General features: G+C 34.3%; 2 protein-coding genes across 5 annotated transcripts; both read right to left on the reverse strand.

Annotated features, from left to right (window-relative positions):
- Positions 1 to 9454: 9454 nt before the first annotated feature.
- On the reverse strand, positions 9455 to 12088 carry LOC140956737 (3-methyl-2-oxobutanoate hydroxymethyltransferase 1, mitochondrial-like). The gene is made up of 5 exons (XM_073413604.1): positions 11487 to 12088; positions 10750 to 10956; positions 10401 to 10547; positions 9924 to 9977; positions 9455 to 9832 (listed from the first exon to the last, which is right to left on the reverse strand). The coding sequence occupies exons 1-5, from the start codon at positions 11919 to 11921 to the stop codon at positions 9596 to 9598; spliced, it is 1080 nt and encodes a 359-aa protein (XP_073269705.1). The 5' UTR covers positions 11922 to 12088; the 3' UTR covers positions 9455 to 9595.
- Positions 12089 to 13562: 1474 nt separating this feature from the next.
- Positions 13563 to 25519, reverse strand: LOC140956717 (lysine-specific demethylase JMJ31). 4 transcript variants are annotated; one of them, XR_012171516.1, is made up of 16 exons: positions 25337 to 25519; positions 25181 to 25258; positions 20583 to 20666; positions 20323 to 20496; positions 19701 to 19769; positions 19475 to 19601; positions 17985 to 18057; positions 17741 to 17857; positions 16859 to 16978; positions 16726 to 16744; positions 16123 to 16204; positions 15710 to 16005; positions 15286 to 15401; positions 15103 to 15196; positions 14131 to 14298; positions 13563 to 13688 (listed from the first exon to the last, which is right to left on the reverse strand). XR_012171516.1 is itself a non-coding variant. In XM_073413574.1 (15 exons), exons 3-15 carry the CDS (start codon positions 20661 to 20663, stop codon positions 14230 to 14232), a joined length of 1437 nt encoding a protein of 478 aa, XP_073269675.1. In that variant the 5' UTR covers positions 20664 to 20699; positions 25181 to 25258; positions 25337 to 25440; the 3' UTR covers positions 13905 to 14229. The 4 variants fall into 4 exon arrangements, 3 of the variants coding, with proteins under 3 accessions (XP_073269675.1, XP_073269673.1, XP_073269674.1); XM_073413574.1 differs by lacking the exon at positions 13563 to 13688 and having other exon boundaries at positions 13905 to 14298; positions 20583 to 20699; positions 25337 to 25440; XM_073413572.1 differs by lacking the exon at positions 13563 to 13688 and having other exon boundaries at positions 13908 to 14298.
- Positions 25520 to 27227: the final 1708 nt, after the last annotated feature.

A 27227-nucleotide genomic window follows, 5' to 3' on the forward strand; every position in this document is an offset into this window, starting at 1 on the left:
GAGAAGAAACAACTTCAAAGTTTCTTAGGAGTTATTAACTTTGCTAAAATGTTCATTAAGAACCTAGCAAAACACAAGAAACTATTTAGTCCATTACTGAAAAAAGATGCAAGATTTATATGGACAAAAGAACAGACAAAGAGACTTAGCCAACTAAAAGAGATTTGCAAAAAAGTTCCAAAAGTGTTTATTCCTCAAGATAAAGATGATATGATATTATATACAGATGTCAGTGATCATTGGTTGATGACGGTTTTTACAAAGCTCATACCAGACTGAGAACAACCATATAAGTATTGCAGTGAACTATTCTCTGATGCAGAAGCCATATGATGGCATATCAACGAAATAAATTTTATGCAGTGAAAAGACTTTTGAAAAATGACCATTATTTTTTACTTGCAAAGAAATTTACCTTAAAGGTTGATAATGCACAGGTGAAAGATTTCTTGAAAAGTAGAATTGAATCTAAACCTGAGAAAAAAAGATTATCAAGATGGCGGGCTTTATGTCAAAATTATATTTTTGATATTGTCATTATTAAATCTCATGAAAATATTCTTACATATTCCTTAATAAGAGATGAACGACGCTAATGTCGATGTCATCATGAAAAAGTAGAGGCATTTAAAAGAACACCTTGAAATGTTTCAAACAGAGTTCAACAATCTTGTCATAAATGCAAAGTTTGCGCATAGGCTTCAACAAATTGATAAGACACTGTATATGATCGAATAACATGATGTTTACATGCTTATACTTAGCTATTTACATGCTTATACTTAGCTACGATCGGTATTACAAAATCCGAACCTCCAGGCTATTGAGAAAATACTGGCTTCTAAAAAGGAGAGTTTTTAAGTACATGACTCTATATCTAGAGTAGGGGATTCAAGTATTCCTAGCACAAGTGCTAAGTCAGGATCATCTTTAGATGAGTCGGCCCAAGCAAAAATTGAAGATCCGGATCTTTATCTTGAGCCTTCAAGTCAACCCTTCACCTCGACGATTGAAGAGGGAGAGATCAACTTTAAACCTCAAACCGACAAGGGTAAATCTATGGTTGGTAGTAACGGGCTTATAATTTCTCCATTTCAGATATATTAAAAATGAGAGAAATTGAAAACAAGAATTGGATCGACCCTGCCACAACCCGTGTTGATATAGCAGGAAAGTATCCAAAGGTATGGATGAAACCAAATTCCTATTCTAAAGATGTCAAGGAATGATATGAATTTGGTGCTATGGCCTCGGTTTTCACTATATCAGCCATCTTTCCAAAAATATCATCACTACCAAAGTGGATCCAGGAAGTTGTTCATGAAAAAAGGCAAACAATGACTACTTTTCCAAAGGAAATATTCTGTAGCTATAATTTTCCAGTACAGCGCCAGGACCAGCTGAGAAAAGCTCACACGAAACTTTTCATTTTATCAAGCTAAGGAGTCTGGATATAAATATTCAAAAATTTATTAAATATCTTCTAGCTGAAGAAACACCCATGTTGCTTCATTCACTGAACATGCTTCTAACAGAGGGCATAGTGGTCTATGAATCTGTCTTATAGAGATGGACAAAGTCAAGTTTCTATTTAATTATATCAAAATTTTGTAAATGAATCTTTTTTTGTTAAATAGTATGACATGAAAACCTACAAGTTTTTCGGAAGTGATATTTGAAAATTTAAAAATCTTTTGTGGAACAACAAGCTTCCGGAGAGTAAATAAACTCACTGAAAATTCTTTAATATGACTCATGTGGGAAGATGGACAGAAAGTATCTGCCCAGAGTGCCCGAACCAAAAAGTGCCAGAATTCAATAAAGGTTTCGACCAAGAACTGACTGAAAGCATCTTACAAAATAGGACTAAGTGGTGAGGGAGTACACACAAAAAAATTTCCTTAGGAACCTCAAAAGCAAATGATTCTCTGAAAGTAATAAAGAAGACAGGTGGGATGTGATTCACCACCACAAAAAAGACAGGTCCACTAATTAATGAAATATTAGGTCATTAGCTAGTGGAAGAATGAACTACCTAACCACTAACTACTAGACACTGTCAGTATCAACTAGCAATGAATAATTACAAAAGTTATCTACAAGTTTTGAAGTCCGGGTTTCAGATACAAAGAGACTTGTATGAATACAAGGGATAAAGAAGTTGAAGTCATCGACTATTTCTTCAATGTTGTTTCAAATAAATCTGTAATATTTATCTCTCTAGTTTATGTGTATTGTATTTACAGCTACGATAAGTAGCTAAAAAAGTTTCTATTCCTCCAAGATGTTACTATGTAATAATATTATGTATGTTTGACAAAAAAAACCAAGACTTATGGGCCTCTCATATATTATTTTTAAAATTAAACTTATTTGTTTCACACCCTAAGGTAGGAAACAATATATAGTTGTGCTGAGTAATCTGTAAATCTCGGTGGATATGACCAGATGACACTCCAATTAAAGAGGTAAAATTTAATTTATTATACGGAAGCATGATTAGCCATAAAAAGATCTATGATATATATGCTGGAAACCTTGCATAGCCTTACGTCTTTAGTTAGACTTGATAGATATAACAATGCTACGTATTCAGATTAAAAAAAAAAAGCAAATAAAAATAGAAAATAAAAACAAAAGACCAAATAGAGAATTACCTAAATATTAAGGACCAAATCGAGAATAATCCAATAAACTTCAATTACTATAAATATAAATATATATATATATATATATATATAATTTCACCCTGTTTTGAATCGTACGTACTTTTCGTACATTGCTTCTAACTTTTGTGGTCCAATTATTGTTGAACAAAGAAAGATGTATAACAGTTCATAGTTGAAATTAGTTACCCATGCACATGCAAATTTAACTGCAAGACATGCATGATATGATACACCACGCGAGTACTTGTGAGATCTCGGACCTATTTTCCCATATAACTCGGATAGAACATGCATGACTACATGCACGACTTGAACGTCGGAGGGTTCGTCGAGAAAATATATGAAGACCTTTCACCTGTTAATTTGTTGGTAATTTCGGTTTCTCATTAGCAGAAAAAATTATTGGAGACAAATCTATTGTACTAACCATATATTTTCGAAGTCTGGTTTATTATCAACGAACTATAAATTTTTTTATATTTTAAACATCACTATCTTACTAATAGCATCATTGAATATGTTTCAAGTTGAAAATAATGTCCATTTCAAAATTAAACTTTGGAAGTCACCTACGTTAATAATCCGAAATTCACATTGGTCTTTTGTCAAGTTTTAAATTGATTTGACAACAAATGCCTCGTTACAGCTAGTTGATAAAATATGTAAGTTGCGAATATACAGAAAAGTATAAAATAAAAAAAATTTTGAAATAGCTTATTGATAATTTTTACAAAATTATTTTCATAAAAAAATTATTTTCATATAAATTTTTAGAGTAAAATATTTCGTACAACTAAAATTTAAATTTTTAGCAGAATATTATTTTGTACATAAAAATGATTTTTAAAACTATGCCTTATACATTTACTTTTAGTGGAAGTTGATTTTATAGTACAGGTTTTTTAAAGTTTTTAATTTCCCAAATTACGTACTGTTTTTAGCTTTTTTTAAAAAAAGTTAATACTGAGGTTAATTTTGAAAGTAAACATTTGAATATCGATCCGGATATGTAATTATATGTCAACAATTTCAAATGAATTAATCAAATAATGTACTCAACTGAATTAATAAACATTAATAAAGACGAAAATGACAAAATGTAGATGTGTAATTAATAGGTATTAAATAATGAGCAGTTAGTTTTATTTGCATTTATTCATTATCGTAGCTCATTTTTTTGACCAAAAAGTTTGCCATGAGTATGAATTAAGATTTTTCTTCCGCATAGATATGTAACGAACCAATTCGTTCATTAGTTATTCATCAATAAAAGCTCGTTCGTGATCGTTCGTTAAGTTTATCGAGTCGAGCTCGATTTAGAGGTCGACAATTTTATCGAGTTGAACTCAAGCATAATGATATTCGGTTCGTTAGCTCGCACTACAAAAAAAAAAGGGTTTAGCGACAGCCAAAACCGTCGCTAAAACCGTCGCTAAAAGGTTTAAGCGACGGTTCTAGCGACGGTTTGGAAAACCGTAACAGGAGGCCTCGTCGCTATTTTGCAGCGACGGTTTATCAAAAACTGTCGCTCTGAGCGACGGTATTTCTTAACAAGACCGTCGCTAATATAGCGACGGGGTAAATTAGACCGTCGCTAATAATAAGCGACGTTTATTTAATAACCGTCGCTAACTGAAAGCGACGGTTTCTAAAACACCGTCGCTACAATAAGCGACTGTGTTTGAAAATTCGTCGCTATATTAAGCGACGGTGTTTGGAAACCCGTCGCTATATTAAGCGACGGTTTATCGGAATACCGTCGCTATATAAAGTGAAGGTTTTTTAAAAAACCGTAGCATAATAAAGCTAGGTTTTCCGTTAAAAAAATTAAAAAGCATCAAAAAATACTATGCAAAATTTCATAAATACATACACCATAAATATTAAATTTTCGATAAAAAAAAACTTTAAAAATCTTACTTGCGCGAAAATATGCAGATCCACGTAACGTTGAAAGAATACACCGACGAGCAAATCTACGAAATTAATACAAAAAAATGTTAGTACAAGTAAAAAAAAACAGAAAATACGAAAAAATTTATAGTCTCGTTAAAAGAAAAAAATCCGAATAGGCGAAATCGCCGTAAGGTGTTCGCGAACTTCGGTATATAAAAGAATTATAGCGACGGTAGTCGAAAAACTTGTCGCCATTAGCGACAGTTTTTGAGAAACCGTTGCCGATCTAGATCGGCGACGGTTAGTAAACCTGTCGCTATTGGCGACGGTTTAGAAATTCCGTCGCAAAAGGCGACGGATTATATAAACCGTCGCAACATAATGCGACAGTTTTTCATTATACGGTCGCACATGGATACCCGTCGCACAAAATAGCGACGGTGTCATGAAACCGTTGCTAATATAGCGACCGTTGTTGTAGAACTGTCGCTATAAGAGCGACGGTTTTAGATAAACCGTCGCTTAGTTTAGTAGACGACGGGTTTATGAATAACCGTCGCTATTATAGCGTCGGTGTTTAATAACCGTCGCTCAATGAGCGACGGTATATCAGAACATGTCGCTAATATAGCGACGGTTTTTTAAAACCCGTCGCTACGCTTTGAAAGGGACGGTTTATAAAAAACCGTCGCAACAAAAGCGACGGTTTACTAAAAACCGTCGCTATATTGGCAACGGTTTATTAAAAACCGTCGCTATTCTGCCCGTTTTTTTGTAGTGTCGTGAACCTGATCACGAGCTCGAGCTTGGCTTGTTTATGTGGCTCGAGTTCGAGCTCAGCTAGTTTGTTGAGCCGTGAGTGTATGATAACTAAAGTAGTGGAAGATAACTTGTATTGTCCTACATAGATATCTGAATGGAAAAAAAAGGATTGAAAGAATATAAAATGAAAAGCACATCCCTTTAAATTCTCATATTTTAGTCAGTCTTTTAGCTAAGAATTCTCGACGAGCTTGAAAATGAGCTTGTTTAAAGAGCTCCAAAAAGAGTCAGTTTAACGAAACGAGCTCGAGCCAGACTCGTTAAACAAGATAAACGAGCAATTAACGAACCGAGCTCGAGCTATATTCACGCGATAAGTAATTTCAAACGAGCTGATCTCGATCTTCATAATAAAAGCTCGAATCAAGCTCAAACCGAGATCAAACCTATATATACCTTAAAATATCCGAACTCAAATCTGATACTGTCAGACTCGAATCGTTTATATCCTTACTTCTGCATGAAGAATAATATTTAATTTAGCCACTCAAGGGTCCTCACTCCTGTAAGCTCAACTTGTGTAGCTTCAAATTAATATAACTTTCAATTTACAAATTACAGTTGACAAATACCAAAAAAAAGGTTTAAATTATGGGTAATTTGTAAATAAATACCCAAACCCAACTTCAACTTTATTCAAACTCCATGCATCCAAAAAACTTTGTTTAAACCCCTTACACCATTAAAAAGACAATATTACCCTTATATTTGTTAATTTCAAATGATTGATTTTACTGGGCCGAAAATGATATTAGAGGCGAGGTAAAAATATTTTAAACATACAGATTTATTATTATAAAGTAATTAAATGTTTGAGGAGGAGAATTTTCTCAAATAACATGAATATGCACCCAGGTTCGAGATTAATTATTTGCAGGATATATTCCAAATCTTTGGAATATTGGAAGGAGGAAGATCTAACCAATGTTAGATATCAAGAGAACAGGAGAACTCAACAGAGTTCTAAGGTAAACTTATAATTCAAAATAATATGTTCCTAGAAATTGTACCAGATTCTTCTAAACTTTCCAATGATCATAGAGAAATTCAAAAGACATTACAGAATTATGGCAATATGTTGTATTATGTACCACAAAATGTGGAGAAAATCCTTGAGAACCAGGAAGAAATTCTTGAAATATTAAAGGATATTCGAACAAGACTTCGAAACCTAAAACAACAACCAAGTTCTAGTAAGAAGACTTAAGAAAGAAGGTTACCACTATCATTTGGTACTGAACCCTTATTACATCAAAGAGGGAAGACCAAATTGATGCCAAAACCTTTAACTAAAGAAGCAAAAATGATTCATCTAATCAAAACAGTCTCAGAAAAAAAATTAATATGATGACAACTTTAGAAAAGATTGGTCTAGAGGATCTCGAAGACCTTGCATAATCTTTTCCAAATCTCAAGGTTGTAGATCTAAAGATGAACACAACTGGAGGCGAACAACCCACCATAACCTGGTCATCTTCGCAGGAACCACCAAGAGAAAGTGTGGGATCTCAGAATATAAATATGAGAGAATCTCAATCAGACTTTTACACTGGTGGAGAATCACACCCAGCGGCGTTTGAGAAGCTTTGTGAAGTAGTGGATTAAAATCTATGAGTAGTTGGTTATAGGGTAAGTGGGAGATTGTTAGATTAGGTTCTTACCGAGCCAGTTTGTAGCTTGACTCTTATTGACTCTTATATAAAAACAATCTTTACTTTAATAATATTTTACATTTTAATCCAATTATAACATTTACTTTATATATATACTCATGCAAGCTGCATATATATATAAAGTCCTTGAATATACAATAGGTACCATAAGGTCTGCATCCGTAACGTAGAATCATATAACTCATTAGGAAGCGTACCGTATATTCTAAACAACTTCCTAGTCGATTCAACCTCCTAAAATAAGGATAAAGGTCTCTTGGGATTGAGACTAGTATCCGTTATGTAAACGTCATGTTTCATTGGTAAGACGATAGAGATGTCCATTCATATATATGAGTGATCATTTAATGATACACTGAACAAATTTTTCTCGAACTTTCCAAGTGGTTATCATTTATCGAGTGGAATAGTTCGAGCTTATGGTTGTACAACATTGTTCTTTTAACCCGGGACAACGTAGATAACACGTTCACTACACATTTTTCTTTAAAATATACTAGAAAAATTTTTTTCCTAAACCATTCGACCGAAATTACTATGTATATACATACAGATATTTTTTTTAAAATAATTTGGCACCATTTAAAATAAATCAATCAACTATTATTTGAAAATCCAAAAGAAAGTAATTCAAAGCATAAAGTAGTAAAACGTCAACCAACCTAAACTAACAGTATTTCAAAAATAAACTTAACTCTAACATTCTCTCAAAAAACTCTCAAAAGCATCATAAGTCATAAAAATCTTTAAGGAATCATAAACTTATTTTATTTGAGGAAAACTAACGGCGGTCCTCGGATTGTGTACACCTTCAGTCCAACTAGTTCAACCATCAAGACTTCCATTATTATCAAGCCCATGCTCACCTGCATCGATCACACCTAATGAGTCTATTGACTCAGCAAACCTTAACTATGATAACAAATAATACATATACAATCACATGTTACAATGAAATTACTTTTAATAAAATAGATTTTCATGAATATGTATAAACTTAAACATTTTCCTTTCACCATATCATATCATATTTCTTTTCATCATATCATATCATATTTCTTTTCATCATATATATGTGTCCCTTTCATTGAATTCAGATCCTTAATTGTGAATTTCGTATCAGCTGTTAGTCGATGGATCCATCTACGTATAACCATGGTACCAAGAGACGGGGACATCAGTGACACTCTCACCCGTCAACTGAGTCTTGGCCTTACATATCATCATGTCATCGTGCCATCGTATTAGTCACAATCAGTTCACCTTCTTCAATTTTTCATATTTTCATCACTTATAAATATTAATGCATATATAAATCATTTTTCTTTTAAACCAAGTATACAACATGTCTTTTAGCATTAGCGTTTCATCATAAAATTTCATAAAATTATAAAATAAATGTTTTAGAAAGAAATATTTTTTTAATTAAATCTTATCATATTTAAATTTTATAGTGTATTTATTGAATTGTTATTGGTTTATGCATTTATTTAGTATAATAGAGTGTGTTTGAATTTTCATATTTTATAATTATAAAAATTAATCTTAATAGATCTCGTGTTACATTTAATTTAATTTGTATAATATTTTAATTAAATCAAAAAAAATTAAACAAATTGTGTGCAATATATAACATTCACATATCATATTACACACATAATATATAATATTAATAAAGCCGAGTCCTAGCCTATATATTTGTCATATCGCGACTTTGATTCCATATATTTCATTAAGAAATTTCTTACATAATTAATTTTTAAGCAAATAAAATTAAGAAAAATTATAACATTTATCTTATATATTTGTCATATTGCGATTTTGATTCCATATATTATTATCAATTTTCAATTTAACTATTGTGTTTTCAAGTTTTGACCATTTTTTGTCATTTTCCAACTATAGATGTGCAAGGTTGGACAAGGCCAGAGACGCGGCCGCACCTGCCAAAGTGTGGGCCTAATTTTTTTTCTCTATATTATATATATGTTGACTCTGTAGCCAATGAAATTAAATAATAATTAAAAAAACCTAGCCCAAAATTAGGAAAATAGAATAATTGAGAATTTGTGGTGGTCTCTCTTTTCTGTACCAATTGGTTAAATTACGGTCTAGAAATTATTGGTTTTATAAGCTTAATGAAAAAACTAATCACAAAAACTCTTGTGAGACGGTCTCACAGATCAATATCGTGGATCGAATATCTTATTTGGGTTATCCATGAAAAAATATTATTTTTTATGCTAAGAGTATTACTTTTCATTTTAAATATCTAATATTACTTTTCATTGTAAATATCGATAGAGTTGACTCGTCTCACACATAAAGATTCGTGATGCCGTCCCACTAGAGACCTACTCAAAACTAATTATGACACGATGGATATATGTTTGAATATGAATGTTAGTTCATTTTTCATGCCTTCTGTCAAACCATGAACCTCAGAATTCAGTAATTCACATAGTAAAAAAGCCTACAGTTTATTTCCAAAGCTTTCTTCATATACTCTGGCACGTTTTATAGACTCACTTTATCTTATAATTTCGTAGCTTCCATCTTTTCAGCTGCATTGGCTGCTGCAGATGCCGCGTCTTGTAAACCCATCTTCTGCAGCTCATGCATGAAACCGTCGACATCTGAAGTAGCAATTTTGTAGGGGCTGTGAGTCGAGCTAGGAAAAACACCGGTTGTCACTTCTTGCTTGTACTCCAGAAGAGCCTTGTTGATGACATCCCCAACACGAGCATACTGTTTACAGAACTTGGGAGTGACCTGTGATGCCCATCGGACAAAGAACTTACTGACTATCAATTTTTCGATACAGAAAGAAATTCTCGCGATACAAATAATGGGTCTACTGAACCTTGGCATGGTGCGGATGTTGCAGCATTCCAAGAAGATCGTGGTAAACTAGCACCTGCACCAGTAAATTAGATTGTGTTACTGCCACTGTGGATTTGGATCTCGTAAGATAAACACTAAGTCTCATTATGACAGGCAAGACAAGAAAACATGTGCAAGTTGCAACATTAACTTAACCAATGACAATCGCAATATTCTTGCTGGCCGTCTGTTCGAGTACTGCTTCACTCTCTACCATCCCTAACCCCTTCCACACCAAACTCTATGAAAAGAAAGAGAAAAAAAGAACACGGAAAGTGACTTTTTCCTCTTTGAGACAGAATCTGAGGTCAGCCATAACCAAATGAATTTCAGTCTCTGGATTTTACAGGGACAAAAAAAATTGGTAAAAGCAGGCAATATTAGAGATCATGTTGGTTTCCGACAAGAAGTGGTGTAATTACTCTTGTGGAAAATGTAGCAATAGCTAAAGGCATACCTGACCACTACAGAAAGGCCCGGCACCAATGCCAATTGTGGGGATCTTAAGAGCTGATGTGACAGCAGCAGCCACAGGTGCAGGGATGCATTCTAAAACAACAGCAAAGCATCCTACTTCTTGCAAAGCTATGGAGGTCTCCACAACCTGCGAAAACGTAAATTCATCAGTAAAGCTTCAATTTATTGACTTCAACAAGTAAACAGAATTTCTATTGAAATCTATGCATAATTTTTTATCCATCTAAACTCCATTGAGTTGCCACCCTCAAGGTCTCACCCCCTCATCCAAATTTCTGGGATTGCCCCTGCATTTAGAATGGTAGCCTATCAAAATTATTTAAAAAGACCTTGACAGCACTATCGACACTTTTGCCTTGGGGCCTAAATCCTCCAAGAACACTTATGGCCTGAGGAGTTAGACCCACATGCCCCATCACAGCAATCCCAGCTTCTACAATAGCTTTAGCTGCTGTAATTCTCGAAGGTGCTCCTCCTTCCAATTTAATTGCATCCATTCCTCCTTCCTTCAGGACCCTCACAGCTGTTTCAACTGCCTGCTCAAAATTCAAAATGCAAATGAGCAAACATTTTATGTTCACCGCCGAAGCATCCTTCATTGTAGAGCACAACTTCCGCTCTATTTGCGGTCATATTACATATACAGGATAAGTAAGACACTGTTCACACAATGCTATTTCATAAAAGATTTCATGTTAAAATAACTGATTCATTTTTCGTCTCCGTAAAACATTTAGAATGCCATTCAGATAGTCCAAGCTCATCTATATGCTTCAACTACGTAGCACATCAAACATGACAAGGAAACTTCTTCTTGCTTCACAAGAATAAGAACATTTTATCCAGCCGATCAAAACCAAGCACAATGCAAGCACTACCCCCATCAAGTGGCAAAAGTATCATCGTTTAATCAGAACTTACAATATTTAAGCAACACAGACAACAAATTAACCAAGATCACCTTACTGTAACAAAAACAGCTAAAAAATAAATTAGAAAACAAGAAAATTAAACACCATATAACATTAGATAGCAATGTGATTATAAATAATTTAACTTTCACCACCTGACGAGTGCTGGACTCGTAACTGCCAAAAGGCAGGTCCCCAGCGAGCAGCGGCGACTTGGCGCCGCGCGCCACTGCTCGGCAGTGCACGAGCATCTCGTCCAGCGATATGGGCAAGGTGGTGTCGTGACCGTGAACCACCATAGAAGCAGAATCACCAACAAGACAAATATCAATTCCGGCCTGGTCCAAATGCACGCCCGACGGGTAATCATAAGCCGTCACCATCGTTATTGGTTCACCCTTCTTGTACTTCTGGCGCAGCTGAGTGAGCGTCACGCGCTGATTGGGGTTCTGGGGCTTTGGCCCGCCGTAGACGCTGTTTTCTGGGACGTTGCTCATGCATTTCAAAAGGGTCGGCATAGAACAGGATTTTGGTTGCTTTCTGTTGATTGAATTGCAAAGGGTCTTTGAAATTGAAGAGAAAACTGTCATGTTGAATTCAGAACAAGTTTTACAGGCCCCGAATGCAAATCGTGCGAGTATACGCAGGTTGTATTTTTCTGGGGTTCGCTCCACCAGCAAGAACTAGTGATGACAGGTGTGAGTTTGTAATATTAAGAGATTTTAGTGCCTGCATTTTATTTTTTGGTGACAATTTCATGGCTTCGCCTCTTTTTTTTAAAAGGTTTTGTTTGTTTCATCCTAAACTGTATGATAAGGTGATTTCCCTTTTAGTTGTTGGATCAAAGTGTACACATTGTTCATGTGCTAGTATCATTCGAGCTATCCGGTTTTATTGATTTGACTCAAATGTCTCAGCAAAATCTTTAAATATAATGTTGAATTCGTGTTTGATTAATATAATAATTATTCTGACACAATTGATATATCTGTTGATGTATTGTTTTCTCACACCCGAGATGCAACGGAAGTTTAAAAATTTTAATTTTGATATTCAAAACATTCTTTTGGCGTTGTATGATTTAAAACATTCATAGGGTGTTTAAAAACTATTTTTCATTGTGGATCTAATGGACACCAAACCGGTTCGAGATTAGCGGAGTTGATCTTTTTTGTAAATTCCTACGAACAGATCTTCCTCCTTTAATCGGCTAATCAAGTCCACGACCAGAAACTGAATCCCTCGCTTAGATCACATTAGAGATCTAAACGAACTTTGCGTCGAAACTGGATTGACTGAATTCCAGAAATCCGACGACGATGTGGCAATCGAAGTGGCAGTGAATTTTCCTTGTGAATATGTGGTGGCCGAATTTTTGAGAAGAGAGGGAGGGAAAAATTTTGGTGGACAAAAAATTTTTCTATGCCAAAATCTGTGTTAAAAAGCTTGTGTTATTTCATATGATTCTCAAGGAAATATTTATAAGTTTCGATTCCTAATCACATAAAAAAAAAATAACACTCATATTAGGATTCATAATCATAATCACATAGCATTCATATTTTCATTAATTAATTAATTAAAATTCTCATGTTGTACATATATGTGAATTTCTTAATTGATTAATTAATCAATTCTAAACTCCCCTAAAATATTTCATTAAAATCACGTACATATAATAGTCATCACTACTAACATTATTATTTAATTTGTAGATTCTAAATTTACTAAATAAATAATTGTGAACTTATTATAACCTCGATCGACGATCAGACAACGCCGATGTACTGATGTATCACTTATAATACCTGTAAGAACCTTAGGTTATGGTTAACATAGAGTACGCTTCTTAATGTTATTTTATAATTAGGGAAAAAAAAACAAATTTTTATAGGAAAGTATGTATAAAGAATATCTTAATATGCTTAGTCAGAAGTAGAGATTTTCTCCTAAAAAATATATAAAGATTTTGACAGAAATGTGCACATTACATTATAGCTTACTGAGATTCCTGCATAAAACCAATGAGTTTAATTTAAAACTTTTTTGAACACATCAATATATGCGGTTTCAGATTTAGAAGATGTTAAAAGTTAGCAACCACTTTCCAAACAACGTGATTGCCGCGCTCACTTGGTTTATTGGTTGTAGAACCAATTCCATACACACACACACACACACACACTCATGCATTATACATTAATTCACTTCATTATTATTTCACAAAAGAAATGGCTTTTTTATACAATGTAGAGGAAGGGATTCACGTAACTATTATCTAAACATATATAACGCAATCGATGAGATTCGAACCCAAGACCACTAGGACTTCGAGACCTCGTCTCTGCCAGTTGCATCTGAACAATGAATCATATGCAGAAAGAGTGCAATTAATAGAGGTACGCCGAGATTGTAAAAATTAGTTTAAAGTATCTCTCACTGTGATTCAAGTCGAACGTTTCTAGTTCAGTGAATCAAAAATCTTGACATATAACAAGAAGGAAGATGACGGCGGTGTTTCGTAGCTGTATCGGCATTAGTACAAACACAATGAATATTGCACCATGTAGTTTGTATTGAAGATATAAAAACATTAATTAATGTGTTTTAAGACTCTAGGAATCAGTGTAATTGTTTATTAGTCCATGGTTTGCTCATCATATGTTACTACGACGAGTTTGAAATATTAATTATTTTCTTTCACAACATCGGTTTCAGCTCTACTGAATTTCAGGTATCACTGTAAGAGACTTGAGAGCTCTACAAAACTCATATTCTAAGTTTTCACAAATGACTCACAAGTACGATATGAAACCAGCAAGGAAAGGCTCCATTGAAGCGATTTGCAAGCCAATAGTGGTCATTAACCAGTATAACCAATAAGTTGGGATTGATGTCCTATTGAACCGACGGTTTTGGCCCATCAAACTTTATTCCCAAATACTGAAATAGCACATTCTTGAACGCCTGTTGAAAGAAAGAACCATAAAAAATTCTCTTACCTTCAACATTTTAAAATTATGGAATTGAAGTCCATTTGAAATTCTATCAAAAAAAGAACAAATATTTGTTCTGCAGCATACTCATTACCGAAATCTTCTGGACTGAATCTTAGAAATAATGTGTAAAGATGCTTATGCAGGTTAAATGTCTTAAGTGTCTACGCTCTTCTGCTTCCACTTAAACAAAAAAGAGAGGGAAAGGAGCAAAAAGAAACAAAAAATTTAACTACAAAAGCCTCTGTTTATATAAAACAGGTGAGGTCAACTTTTTCTTTCCTGAATCATTAAATTAAACATAACAAAAGTTTCAGCGCTTGAGATCATTACTATGATCATATCCTTACAGATAGTAATTTCAATAATCTTCTGTGTCTGTGAGACCCCATTGAAAATGCATTTTCTACAATAAGAGCCGCGTCGATCATTGAAACTTTTAAGTATAGAATGTGCCCATGTGAGTAAGGAAGGCCACGATGGTCTGTCCAGCTAGTCACAATTTATACAAGCACACCACCTTGTATGGAATGATGATGTAGCAGGGAACATAATCATTAGAGACAGTAACCCCTTGAGGATTTCTAATTTTCTGGATATAAAATTGACATATTCCTAACTTAATGCGTATGTGAATGGAGAAATACCGAGAAAAGGCGGGGGAGAGAGAAAATTAAAGATGAAAAAACTATAAACACTTTTTCATCCATTTCAAAGAAACACATAAATTATTCAAAGTAAAATTGTATAAATAGGTTGAGCAGTAATAAGTTACCTGGCATGCAAACAACTCTTTCCGACTCAGAATGGCATCCATGGCAGAGAACTGGTCATCAAACACACTATAAAATTTCTGGTAGAATTGACCCCTAAAAATTAGAAAAGTAATAGAAGTCAAATAGATATTCCTTCTCTACAAAGAGAACAAGAAAAACCATAAAATAAAATCAATATGTACTGCTCGTTTGTCGCTATCATTTGATCCAGCTGCTCAAATTTCTTGGTAAGGACTTCGGAACCCACTGGAGAAAGTGCATGCAACAAAAAAGCTTCCAGAGTCCTTGGGAAATTGTGCTAAACAATGCAGAGTTAGCACTTAATAGAGGAAGATGGAGGGGAGAAATTGTCAGTTTCTTATCAGTCTATTAAAGCAATAAATATACCCTGTCAATGACAAAAAGATCTTTATATTTTTACTGTTAGCACGTTTATATTATCACCTGTGCGTAGAAGATCCAATATCAATCTAAGAACATCACCAGGGGAAAGAACGCTTTCAACGGATCAAGGTTCATTTTCAGAAGCTCACACCAAGCCAAGCATGTATTTCTTTCTATTTTTTCTTTTGAAAACGAAAAAATTGGAAGAAATTGTTTACTCACTGCCATGCTGAGAAAGACGCTTCGAAAGGTATGAGGTTCCAGAGTCCGAATGAAATTGGCAATTGGATCTTCTTTCAAGTCGAACAAATTTGTATAAACAATTTTCTTGACTTCATTTTCCTCTCGGATAACCGATGGATCTGCTGAGGAGTTGCCTTCTGGTTTGACACAGTCATGGACTAGAGAAACAAGTTCATGAAGAGATTGGAGTGCAAGTGGCTCCAATTCATTCATCATAAAACTTTTCTCTGGATTCCTCCCTTTCAAACTGGCAGTCTTATGGTTCATATCTAAATTTTATCACGGAAGTCAGATATAAATGTCACCAAAAATATCCCATCAAGTGAGAAAAAAAATTTAGGCAAAAGAATTGAACAGATTTTCTTGATAAAAGGGATTTGATCATGCATGACCTGAATTCTCATGAGTAGACAGGCCACAACTATTGATCACTTTTCTATCCGCAGTATCAGTAGATATACACAGCATTCGGTCCTGTCCTGATCACAATGAGGAAAAATTTAGATTATGGTACTCTATGACAACCTCCTGGCTAAAACATGAGAAAAATACATTAAGAAAATAAAGTCATATTTCCCAGGAAATATCACGTTTAACAGACTATTTTTGTCAGAATTTTATTGCAACGATTCATGGTGAGTATCAAAAGTTGATATCTAAAGCTTGATCATGATGTTCAAAAACAGCTTTAAGCAGAAACTCTGGTTAATCACTTTATCCTACATTCAGTAACTCAGACCAAGGCAGACGACAACATATTAGTAATTGAGACTGTATGAAGTTTGATTTCTCATTTTAATTATTCAATCTACTTGCTGAACCTGACAACCATCAAACAAGAACAAAAGTGTACCACAAAGGTAAAAGATAAATAATATGATAAGCATATAAAAAACAGCATAAATAACAGTCGTCCACCAATTTATCAACATTTTATAAAATTAGGACGCGGATATTTCCTTTACAAGAGAGAAATCAGCGACGATGTTACTCACCATTTCTTTATCGGTCAACCTTCGAATTCAAATTGAATCGCAAACAAGAAAGAATGAGAGAAAGAAAGAAAAGTCAGTTTACTTTTGTGTTAGTTATTAACTAAAGCATAATGAAAAGACAGACCGCAATTACCTCTTCAATATCCTGCGTAAATAGTATGAGTCCATATGTTCCAACATGCCAGATATCATGTCAGACCCCCACCAAAAATTGACCGCAATAGTTAAACTCTCACTGTCTACTTGGTGGAACCTAGAAAAACATTGAAAGGAAGTATTTAATTGAGAATATCAGATAAATGATGAAGTCACAATACGTTTTTATCTCAACAATCTAGTGGGAAAAACATGGAAAACAAAAGAGAATAAATATAGACAAAATGGAATTATAGAAAATAAGCATCATCCATAAACACTAATTTCATATTATCAAACCAACTTCATCACAGACAAAAGAAAGGTCTTTGCATATCTCTTAAATAAATGTCTGACAAGTACTAAAAGATATGTGATCACTCGAGAACTGCATATTTTACAATAAAGTACAGTGAGTTAAATATTTTATGCATGTTTAATCTTTTCTACGATAAAGCAGATACAAAAGAAGCATAATAAACTTTAAAAGCAGAAATTTTTAATAAGGGCACATGATGAGTCATCAAATTTGAGAATCAGACATCAAATAGTTACCATAAACTCATGACTAAGATCCACTGAGAAATTTTAATATCTTCTCATCCCAAATCCACAAACCATAAACCAACACAGAACATATTTAACTGAGAATACATCATTACACGCCAATTCCCTCAAGATACCCATCATCCTTGATGAGTAAACCTTGTTCTCAATTCCAATCAATTCTTGCTTTGTGCTTTTAAAAACTTGATATTCAAAAAGAATAATTTTCTTCAGAGAGAAGAAATAAATAAGAGACAATAAGTACTTCTAAAACTTCAGAAACAATAAGTACTTCTAAAACTTCTAAAAGAATTCAAAAGTAGAACACAGTTACCATCCCTCGGGAATGAATAGTGCATCCCCTGCATGAAGAATAACCTTCTGGGAGTACTCGTCTAAGTTCTTTGCCCGCGGATAGATGCGAAAATCAGGGTTTTCTAAAGGAACAACACTGGAAAGAAGAATGATTTTAATTGCCACCAACATGAAATTTCAAGTGATAAATAGAGCAACAACATGTCTCTGAAGTTCCCTCCACCCAAAAGAGGAAAAAAACATTGTTGAGCGAACAAATATACCAGTGATTTGAGGCTTCTCCATATAAAGGAAATGGATATAAGAAGGGGGTCGCAGAAGGAGGCCACATAGTGACTGAGAGCGAAATATTTCAGTCCCAAATGGATCGCGCACACAGCAGCATGCATACACATAAGAGAGGTTAGAATACTCATAATCTTTGCAAACATCGTATAAACGAAAACAGTACGTAACATGGCCAATGGCATTCATTCATATATAAAATAACTAGAGTAGTAGTTTACCTCCACTTTACCCAACTTAGATGCATAGAAATGCTTCAAATGGTATAAAGGCAATAATTCTCTATTTGTTGCATTTATGTGCATTGGTCTAAGGCATGCAACCTTTAAGAAGTCGAGAGTTGCTCCATCGGCCAAGTGTGATTCATACAGGGATTGAAAATCCCAAGCCTTGCCCCCCACCCTCGAAAGGAAAAGGGGGAGGACAAATAGAGTGGCAGTGATGCTAGGGTATTTTTCTATCCTACCTAGGGATGACAATGAGCAGGGTTTAAACCTGGACCCATATTAAACCATCCCAGCATTTAATANATATTTGTATTTAAATAATTTATTATATTATAAAATATATAATTATGATTTTTCTTTTGTTATGAGTTTAACATACCCGGGTTTCGGGTGGCCACACCCTCTCTGTTGCCATACCACCCAGCAGATAGGAGCTCTCGACCATAGTAATAAAGCAAGGGTTAAATAAAACATCTACTCTTATTTTATTTGATCTAAACTCAGTGAAGATGGGAGAGGAAGAAGATGTTTTTTAAATGTTATGTCTAGTTTATGATTGAGTTTCATTTTCTTTATTCTGTTCCTTCACATTAAAGTCTTTATTTGCGGAATCTTGCTTGTGGTTTTATTCCAGTTTGAATTGTTCCTGGGAAAATAAATTCAAGAATGTTATCTTGTGTTTCTCTTTATAGTTTATTTAAGAATTTTTTCTCTTTATGGTCAGACGAACTTAAGTGGTTTCAGCGTGAAGAATGAAACTCGGTTTAAATATTTGTTTTCATATAATGGAGATGTCAAAATTTGTCTATAGGGTCCACACAAAAGAATCACAAATGTAATCACTTGAATTGACATCATACGAAACACCACGTGTTATCCTATTATATTAATTATCTATATACTTCATTTACTTATCACTTTGATACTATATACTTCAATTGTCATATACACGATGTGAACGATACTTAAATAGATTATTATCAAGTATAATTTTCAACCTAACTTCACCTATCATCTGTAGACAGACAGTCGTATTGTCAACATAAGCTTAATTATTCTAAAACACTGAAAACTTTCCACTACAGGACAGCTCAACAGATATTGTAAACCATCCTCATTTCAGAGTGAAGTGCTCATTTTCTCATAATCACAATTGTTATCAGTGGAAACTGATCAAAACCAGCATTAAAACATAAGGTAATGATGAAGAAAATGTTAAATGCGTCTCTCTATTTGCATACCTTGTTTGCATCCGGAAATTAAGCATAAAAGGTTGTGGTGTGGATCATAGTGAGTGCTAGATCTGGTTCTATCATTGTTCATCCACAGATTGACTGAAGCCAATGTTTTACCCTCCAGAAATGCAGGCTGCTCAATGTAACCAAATAAACTTGAAAGAATTTACAAAGGTTAAACTTAGATTTATACTGTTCCGCACTAGTTAAATTGACAGAAGACAGCACACACAGTTTCAATGTCTTCTCTTAGGCATTCCAACTGAACCTTTTCATCTTTCCCCATATTCATAATTGGTACCTGTAACATTTACATGCCACCAATTTTCAGCTACAAAAGGAAAAGGTATTGACCCTAAAAATTGATTAAATAAAGGCACCCTGCAAATTTGTAAAAATAGCAAAAACTATATGACTCATGTAAGCAACAGAAAATCAGCTAACTTTGCCTTTTCACCAAGATTTATATGAGGATAAAAGTTATTTTCCCCGTTTTGTTATTACAGAAACAGAATTACATATGTAAGTGAAGGACATGAAAAAGGAGACCGTATCGATAAATTCAACCATGATAATTCATAAAAGTTATATCCGTGCATACCATCACTACGAAGAAAGGATGATCGAGTAAATCAGTGGATGTCAATTTTCCATCACTGAAGTGGAATGACCACAAGTTATCACATGGTTTATGGATTACTGTTCTAGTTAATTTTTTTTATTATATATTATTTTGTGTACTAAACTAAGTCTGTGTGGGACAGACGATAAGCAAGTTAAATAAACAGCAAGTGAGAACGTTTTAAACAAGCCGATCTCACGAACAGCCGATCAAATTTCCCCCAGTCTCAGACCTGGGCTAGATAGATTTGCTGTGGAGCTTCGTCTTCAAGGGGAGAATCTCCATGTTGAGAACCAAGTCCCACTGTCTTACGCCCCTTTGATTGTGAAAAGGAGTTGTTGTCATAATGTCTAGACTGCAAAAGATTCTTGCAGTATTCAATGAAGGTTGAAAATGGCAACTGAACCTATAATAGAACAATTTATATCAGTCAAGATCAGAGAGGAGGTGTGTCATATAATTCACAAATATATCGAGAACCAAAAGTGCAACCCTCTCGTGACTTCTTATATCACCATAAAATACAGGAGCTGATTTGGATAGCATAGCCTCCACAACAGACGATCCTGCCATTTCCTATTTGCCATGGTGGTAGAATGCCATTAACGTCTAATATAAAGGAAAATAATCAATCATGTTAAGTTAAATGCAGGAAAATATTAACTCAATTCAACTACAATTCAGCCAAACCTTAATGTAAATGCTTGTTTTTCATATTCTCAACACATAACCACATTATATAACCCCCACACTGTTTTTCCATCCTGATCCTTCTATTTTTACAAAGTTAGATGCAAGCATTAACCTACTCATATATGATATAGGCTTGGGGAGAACTTAGAGTGCGTATGCACAGGTGAACTTCATGACAAGGACAACGGTGTAGTGGCATATGAAGTTTGACTTAAAACTATCTGTAGGGCTGGAGAAACCGAATCTTGAAAATATCATCAACTGATTTGCATCTTAAACAACTATATTACATGTAGGCTAAAGATGCAACAAGGCTAAGACTCAATGCATCACATCAATGATCAAAGTATGTAACAAGTTATTTCATTAACTGACAAAACTTGAATTTAATATTGAGGAATTGGATATTACTCTCTTCTCAGATACTGCAATTACTGATTCACTCCTACAATAATTTTAAATAACACTAATGCATGGAGAAACATTCTAAACTTGGACTACTGACAATGGGTCAGTATTGATATTCGTAGTTATTAAGGGTGCAAAGCACACACCAAAGCAATAAGGGGCTTTGGAACCTGAGTCATAAGCACGAAGTGAGCGCATCGAAGGAAAAAGCTTGTATTAAATAATTCTGAATCAAGTTCAAACATAAGGCATCAACATATAACTTCAGCAAGAAACTACGATTATAAATCTCAAATTAAAAATTTAAGCCACCAAATAAAGATTATCAACAATAAGTATTTGTCTTAAAGTCAACATCTCAACAAATAAAACCCTAACAATTTGCAAACCAGTGTAATAAATTAATAAACAAAAAAATTCATTTAAAATATATGAATTTAAATTTAAATATTTACAAATAAATATTAAGATACATGAACAAAAGAGTGACGATCCGAAAAAAGCCTACAAAAATGAAAAGAGAAACTTGCCAGAGTTGCTAGCCAATGGCCATTACTGGAGTCATCAGAGGCTATTGATATAAAGCTTCACTGAGATTCCACTACAGCTAGTTATATTTAAAATGCTAGAGCAGATCATGTCATTGCCAATATCAAGACTTGTTAACCTTGTGTTATCTCTTCATTATTTTGACAGGGCAAGATCATTATGTGGTCCTTGGCATCAATTTTCATTAACCTCGCTTCAATATCAAGATCCTTACATCCACCTCAGGTTTATAAATATATGCAAGTAAAAATCTTGTCAATTTTATATTAAGATTCATTAACCCTACGTCATCTGATTATCTCGTATTTGAGTAGATAGGAAACTGAAATTTTCTTGATTCATATCAAGTTTCAGTAACAATTTTTTACTATTTCACGTGTGAATGTTGTTACATCTAAATATAAACTTAATAAAAACATAGATGTGAAATGAATCAAACAGTTGTCTTTTCTACAAAAAATTTTCCTCTCTTTTTTTTGTCTTTTTATTTTTCTATGATTCCCCTAATTTTACAAGAGCACATTTTATGAGTAATGACAACCACTCAAGAATTGAGAGTTAACCATGTTTCTTCCTAAATTTTCGGGATCTGCCAAACTGCAGTAAATAATTCATATAGTCCGAAACTTCAATCACATCATGAAATGACCAGACAATTATACAGATAGTCTGCTGGATTGAGTATGAACGAGCAAGGTGAAGATGGCAAGGATCATGGCATGCAGCCAGCTAAATCAGGTCCTTATTGTTAGAGTAGGTGTCCAACGAGCCAACTTTTGCCTTGAGCTTTTATTGACTCTAATGTAAAACGATATTTATTTTAATAATATTATACGATTTTATTCAATTATGACATTATCTTTTATCTGTATACTCATGCAAGGCGCATATGTAAAGTCCGTGAATATACTATAGGTACCATGAGGTCTATCTTGCAACGTAAAATCATGAAACTCATTAGGAAGTGTACCGTATATTCTAAACAGGTATCTAGTCGAATCAACCTCCTAAAATAAGGATAAAAATCGCTTTAGCTCGAGACTAGAATCTATTATGTAAACGTCATGTTTCGTTGGCAAGAAAATGGAGATGTCCATTCATATAAATGGGTGATCATATGATGATGCATTGAACAACCCTCCCTCGGACTGTCCGAGTGGTTCTCACTTGTCGAGTGGAATAGTCTGTGGTTATGGTTGTACACTATAAATCCATTGACCAACAATGTAGGGGCTATACATACTAACATGCACTTTGATCCGTTTACCGACTCCATTGAAGGTCATCAAGTGGCGAGGTTGGATATAGTTTCGAAATACGTAGGAGCAAATGTATTGTAGTCGGGAATTAACCGTTTGCCTATGGGTGAGGAAATCCTATGTGATTTGATGAGTTAATAGCGCAAGGAGTCTCTGGCCAGAGCAATGAATATGCTTTGGGGAAAGGGGTTTTCATATTTGCACATACAATGTAAATATTAGTACTCAAAGATAAATCACATCGTTATCGAATTCATATGCAACTCTCGATATATCAATGGTTGCAGATTCGATCGGGATATATGTGTTGAAGGGACCATACTGTACGCTAACCATGACTTAAGGTTCTTGCAGGCACTATCAGTGTTACCTAGGAGATCAAGGGGCGATGCTATTAGACGCTCTTACCATGATCTGTTGACCGAATAAGAATAAATGTTATTCTGAATCAATGTGAACTCACGGCTAACTGTACACTGAACCATTGAGGGTCACACAAGTATCACTCTGTGTTCCCGTTGAAAAAGTCGAAATTCAAGAAGTTGAATTTGGCGACTATAGTTTGATGGAGATCAAACATAATGTTTATAAAAGAGTTTATAAGTTGATTCTATAAGATAGAAGAAATGGAAGTTAGCTTAACTGCTAATTAAGGAAGGAGAGTGGAACTGCCTGTTTTGGTGAAAGAGTTCACAAAACTGGCAGCTACCCAATATGATAAGCGAAAATTTTGATCTTCGAAATTTTCGTTTTTCATTATATGAACAAGACTTGCATCTTTGATACACCGATGATGTCGGATCGTCGATCGAAGTTATAATAAGTTCGGAATCATTTATTTAGTGGATTTAAAATCTACTTATTAAATGATGGTACTAGTAGTGGCGATTACTAATATTTACAATTCTCATAAAAAGTTCTAGAGGGGTCTAGAATTAATTAACTAGTGATATAAATATATAAATTAAATAATGATTATTTAATTTAATTAATATGTGTATGCATGTATTAACTGTGCATGTATAAATGTATTAATGTTTATATACATTTTATATGGAGATATAAAATATATGTATATATGTATTATTAATATATCATGTATTATCAAAAGTTGATAAATACATGGTATATATGAGAATTTTAATATAATGAAATAATAGAGTCCCACCTCTTGGTGGGACAAGGATTAAGAATCTTTGTTGGAGAGATCAGGAGTCCTTCTCTATAACACACCATAAGGAGACATAATATAGGAACGAATTTTTGTCCATCAAAAACCTACAAAAATTCATCAAAAACCTCCCCAAAAAGTTTCGGCCATCACAATTTCTTGCGAAGAAATTTTCAGCCCTTTGTTTTTTTCCATCACCACCGCGCCTCTGCCACTGCACCGACTCTCGATTTTGGAAATTTGGACGTCACAGTCTCAATGCACAAATCGCTTACGGTTTCTAGTGCAATCTAAGCGAGTTACGCATTCTCCGATCGTGGACCGGATTTTAAAATCAATTAGAGGGTGATCTGTTTTTAGAGATTTACAAGAAAAACTATCTCCGCTTAAAATCCGGAATTGTTTGGAGCTAGCATTACATAAGCGCTGGTATAACATTCTAAACTATGTGACACCCAATGACAGTTTCGAATGTTGAAAAAAAAAATTAAACTTCCGTTGTGCCTTGGGTGCGAGAAAACGGAAGACCATACTAAGCTTTGATGGGCACATGCTTAGCTCCTTTCATCGACCAGCTACACTCTCAGAAAGGGCCTTTGTATATGACCAGCTGAATCGAGTTCACATCTCTCCCAGAAATGCCTAAGAGACAATACTAAGCTGAACTAAAGACCTGCACAGCTCCTTTCAGTGGCCAACCAAATCCTCAAACTCACCACTTCCCGAAATTTATCCTTCAATCAATGGTTTGTTTGTCAGTAAAGGATGATCATGTTGGCTGTTGCTCTTAGCATATAATATTCAATGGCGGCGAATGAGCACCTGGGTGCCCAAAACATTCAAATATTTGTGTACACACGTGTAAATAAAGGGAGCCCCCCAGCTCTAAAAATGCCACATATTACTCCTTCATTGCACATCGAGTAGTAAAACCAGTTGATTTTGGAACCCCTGATATTCATTTGATTATCCATACAAATTCTAACCAAAACAAGACCCGAATAACATACCTGCAAGTAATCCAGGCCGCCATTCGATACGTCCCATTTTGAAAATGCTTTCCAGAGCCTCACGCATCCACTGACAACCTGAAAAATCACGAAACAAAAATACAAGTAAATCGTATGGATAGCTGATCGAGTGTGTTGCTTATCCATAAGAGCTACCGCTGGAACATTGCTCTTCTCAATCCGACAACTGAATTCTTCGGCCGGTGGAATCTCGTTCCATCGTCGAATCTGCAGAGATTCCATCGCAATTCTTCTCTGCAACGCAGATAGAACTGGTGGAAGTGTGGAGAAGATGTAAATCGCGTCTTCTAAATCGTTCTTCCTTGTAGGGTTTCCTATTACTATAGTCGCATTTTCAATGTTGACGTATAATTTTAATGGGTAAAAGTATAACGTTACTTCAAACTGTGGTTTAAGCACTGAAGCCCGTAATGAACCCTTTGTGGGCCTGTAAACAGAAAGCACTAAATCGGGCTTGAAGCGGAAAATCTAGCCCAATATGATGGCTTTCAGCTTATAACAACCAGTAAAAGATGCACACGCTACATGTGTTATTATTATTTTTAATTTGATAAAATAAATCTAAATAATTAACACAAAATGATTTTCAATTTAAAAGAGTTGTTCAATTTAAAAAAGAAGTTTTGTTTAGATTTTTTTCTATGTAAAATATGGAGTGACTTGAGGAGATTTTTATTAGAATAAGAAAGATAATTATGGAATTAAATATTTTGATGTACTCTAAATAGTTACTCTAAAGGTCTCACACTTAATAATAAATCTCGGTCCATTATAAACATGGAGACTTTATCACTTCTTGCCAAAATTGTTTTAAAGAAAACGAGGAGAACCCGAGGAGGAGGGACTTCCTACTCACGAAACAGCCGCACTCGGGGTCACAGGTGGGCAATGGAACTCGCAACGGATTTCTACTTGCTAATCCAAGCAAACTACTGCACCCCACTATAACTAATCAATTCCATCAATAATCAGGTAAAATTCAGAATATTCTCGTAATTTGATCAGCAAACCCATTTTTAATTCCCTAAGAATGGATTTGCATCAAAATATTAAGTGTTTCCTTGAAATTTCTGCAAGATGGTTCCCGAAAGATATATTATTTCATTCTTATCTCCGTTTCATTTCAAAATTCATTTCATTATTATCTTATTTCATTCAATCATACCAAACATGATCTTAGCACTATATTAGTTTAAGAATTCACAATAAGATTGTATTATACTAGAACATGGGTAGTTAACTTTGCGATGTAAGAAATTTAATAAATAGTCATTTTTTTTAGAATTAATAAATTGACATTTTTAAATCACTATAAGAATTTGTGTCTTATTGGTTTTGTTCCATTACTCGGAAGTAGGCATGATCCTCAAAAACACAATTTTAAATTTGCACGTTGGTCCCATCAATCCCACAACCTAATTGTTGGATTTCAAAAATAATTTTTAATGAATAAATTTATTTTCTAACTAAAAATTTTAAGTTGATACTTTTAAAATTAAATACCATTTTTATGTTTCTATGACTACCCTCACATCTTAAGCCCATTCCTTCCGCTTTGAATTATGAGTAGATCTTTTGTGAGACGGTCTCACGAATCTTTATCTGTGATACGGATCATCTCTACCGATATCCACACTAAAAAGTAATATTTTTAGCATAAAAAATAATACTTTTTCATGGATGACCCAAATAAGAGACTCGTCTCACAAAATACGACCCGTTAGACCGTCTCACACACGTTTTTGCCTTGAATTATTATGGGTCTGAAATTTCGAAACACTTGCAAAGCCAACAAATCACATTAAATTAAGTTAGTTTTATAGTGGAATTATGTTTTTCCGAACTAATATAGAAAACTTGAGCATAATTGCAAAAATATCAAACTAAATCAATCAATTTTAATGAATTCATTCATATTAAACTTGTCCGCGCTCACACACATACACCCCTGCTAACATTGAAGTGTGAGCATTGCTCACACGTATACTTTTGATCCACTTGTGTACCAAACTGAAACTTTATACAG

This window comes from Primulina huaijiensis, chromosome 14 (assembly GCF_012295235.1).
Source record: "Primulina huaijiensis isolate GDHJ02 chromosome 14, ASM1229523v2, whole genome shotgun sequence".
NCBI classification, from domain to species: Eukaryota; Viridiplantae; Streptophyta; class Magnoliopsida; order Lamiales; family Gesneriaceae; genus Primulina; species Primulina huaijiensis.

Excerpts from the sequence above, each read along its gene's own strand:
- LOC140956737 (XM_073413604.1), bottom strand. The coding sequence starts at position 11,921 with ATGACAGTTTTCTCTTCAATTTCAAAGACCCTTTGCAATTCAATCAAC. Across the intron at positions 10,957-11,486 it reads ACGAGTCCAGCACTCGTCAG|GCAGTTGAAACAGCTGTGAG; the intron begins GTGGTGAAAGTT and ends AATTTTGAGCAG. Across the intron at positions 9,978-10,400 it reads GGCCTTTCTGTAGTGGTCAG|GTGCTAGTTTACCACGATCT; the intron begins GTATGCCTTTAG and ends TTACTGGTGCAG.
- LOC140956717 (XM_073413572.1), bottom strand. The coding sequence starts at position 25,423 with ATGGAATCTCTGCAGATTCGACGATGGAACGAGATTCCACCGGCCGAA. Across the intron at positions 19,602-19,700 it reads TAAGAGAAGACATTGAAACT|CCTGCATTTCTGGAGGGTAA; the intron begins GTGTGTGCTGTC and ends TACATTGAGCAG. Across the intron at positions 15,402-15,709 it reads GCGTCTTTCTCAGCATGGCA|CACAATTTCCCAAGGACTCT; the intron begins GTGAGTAAACAA and ends TGCATTGTTTAG.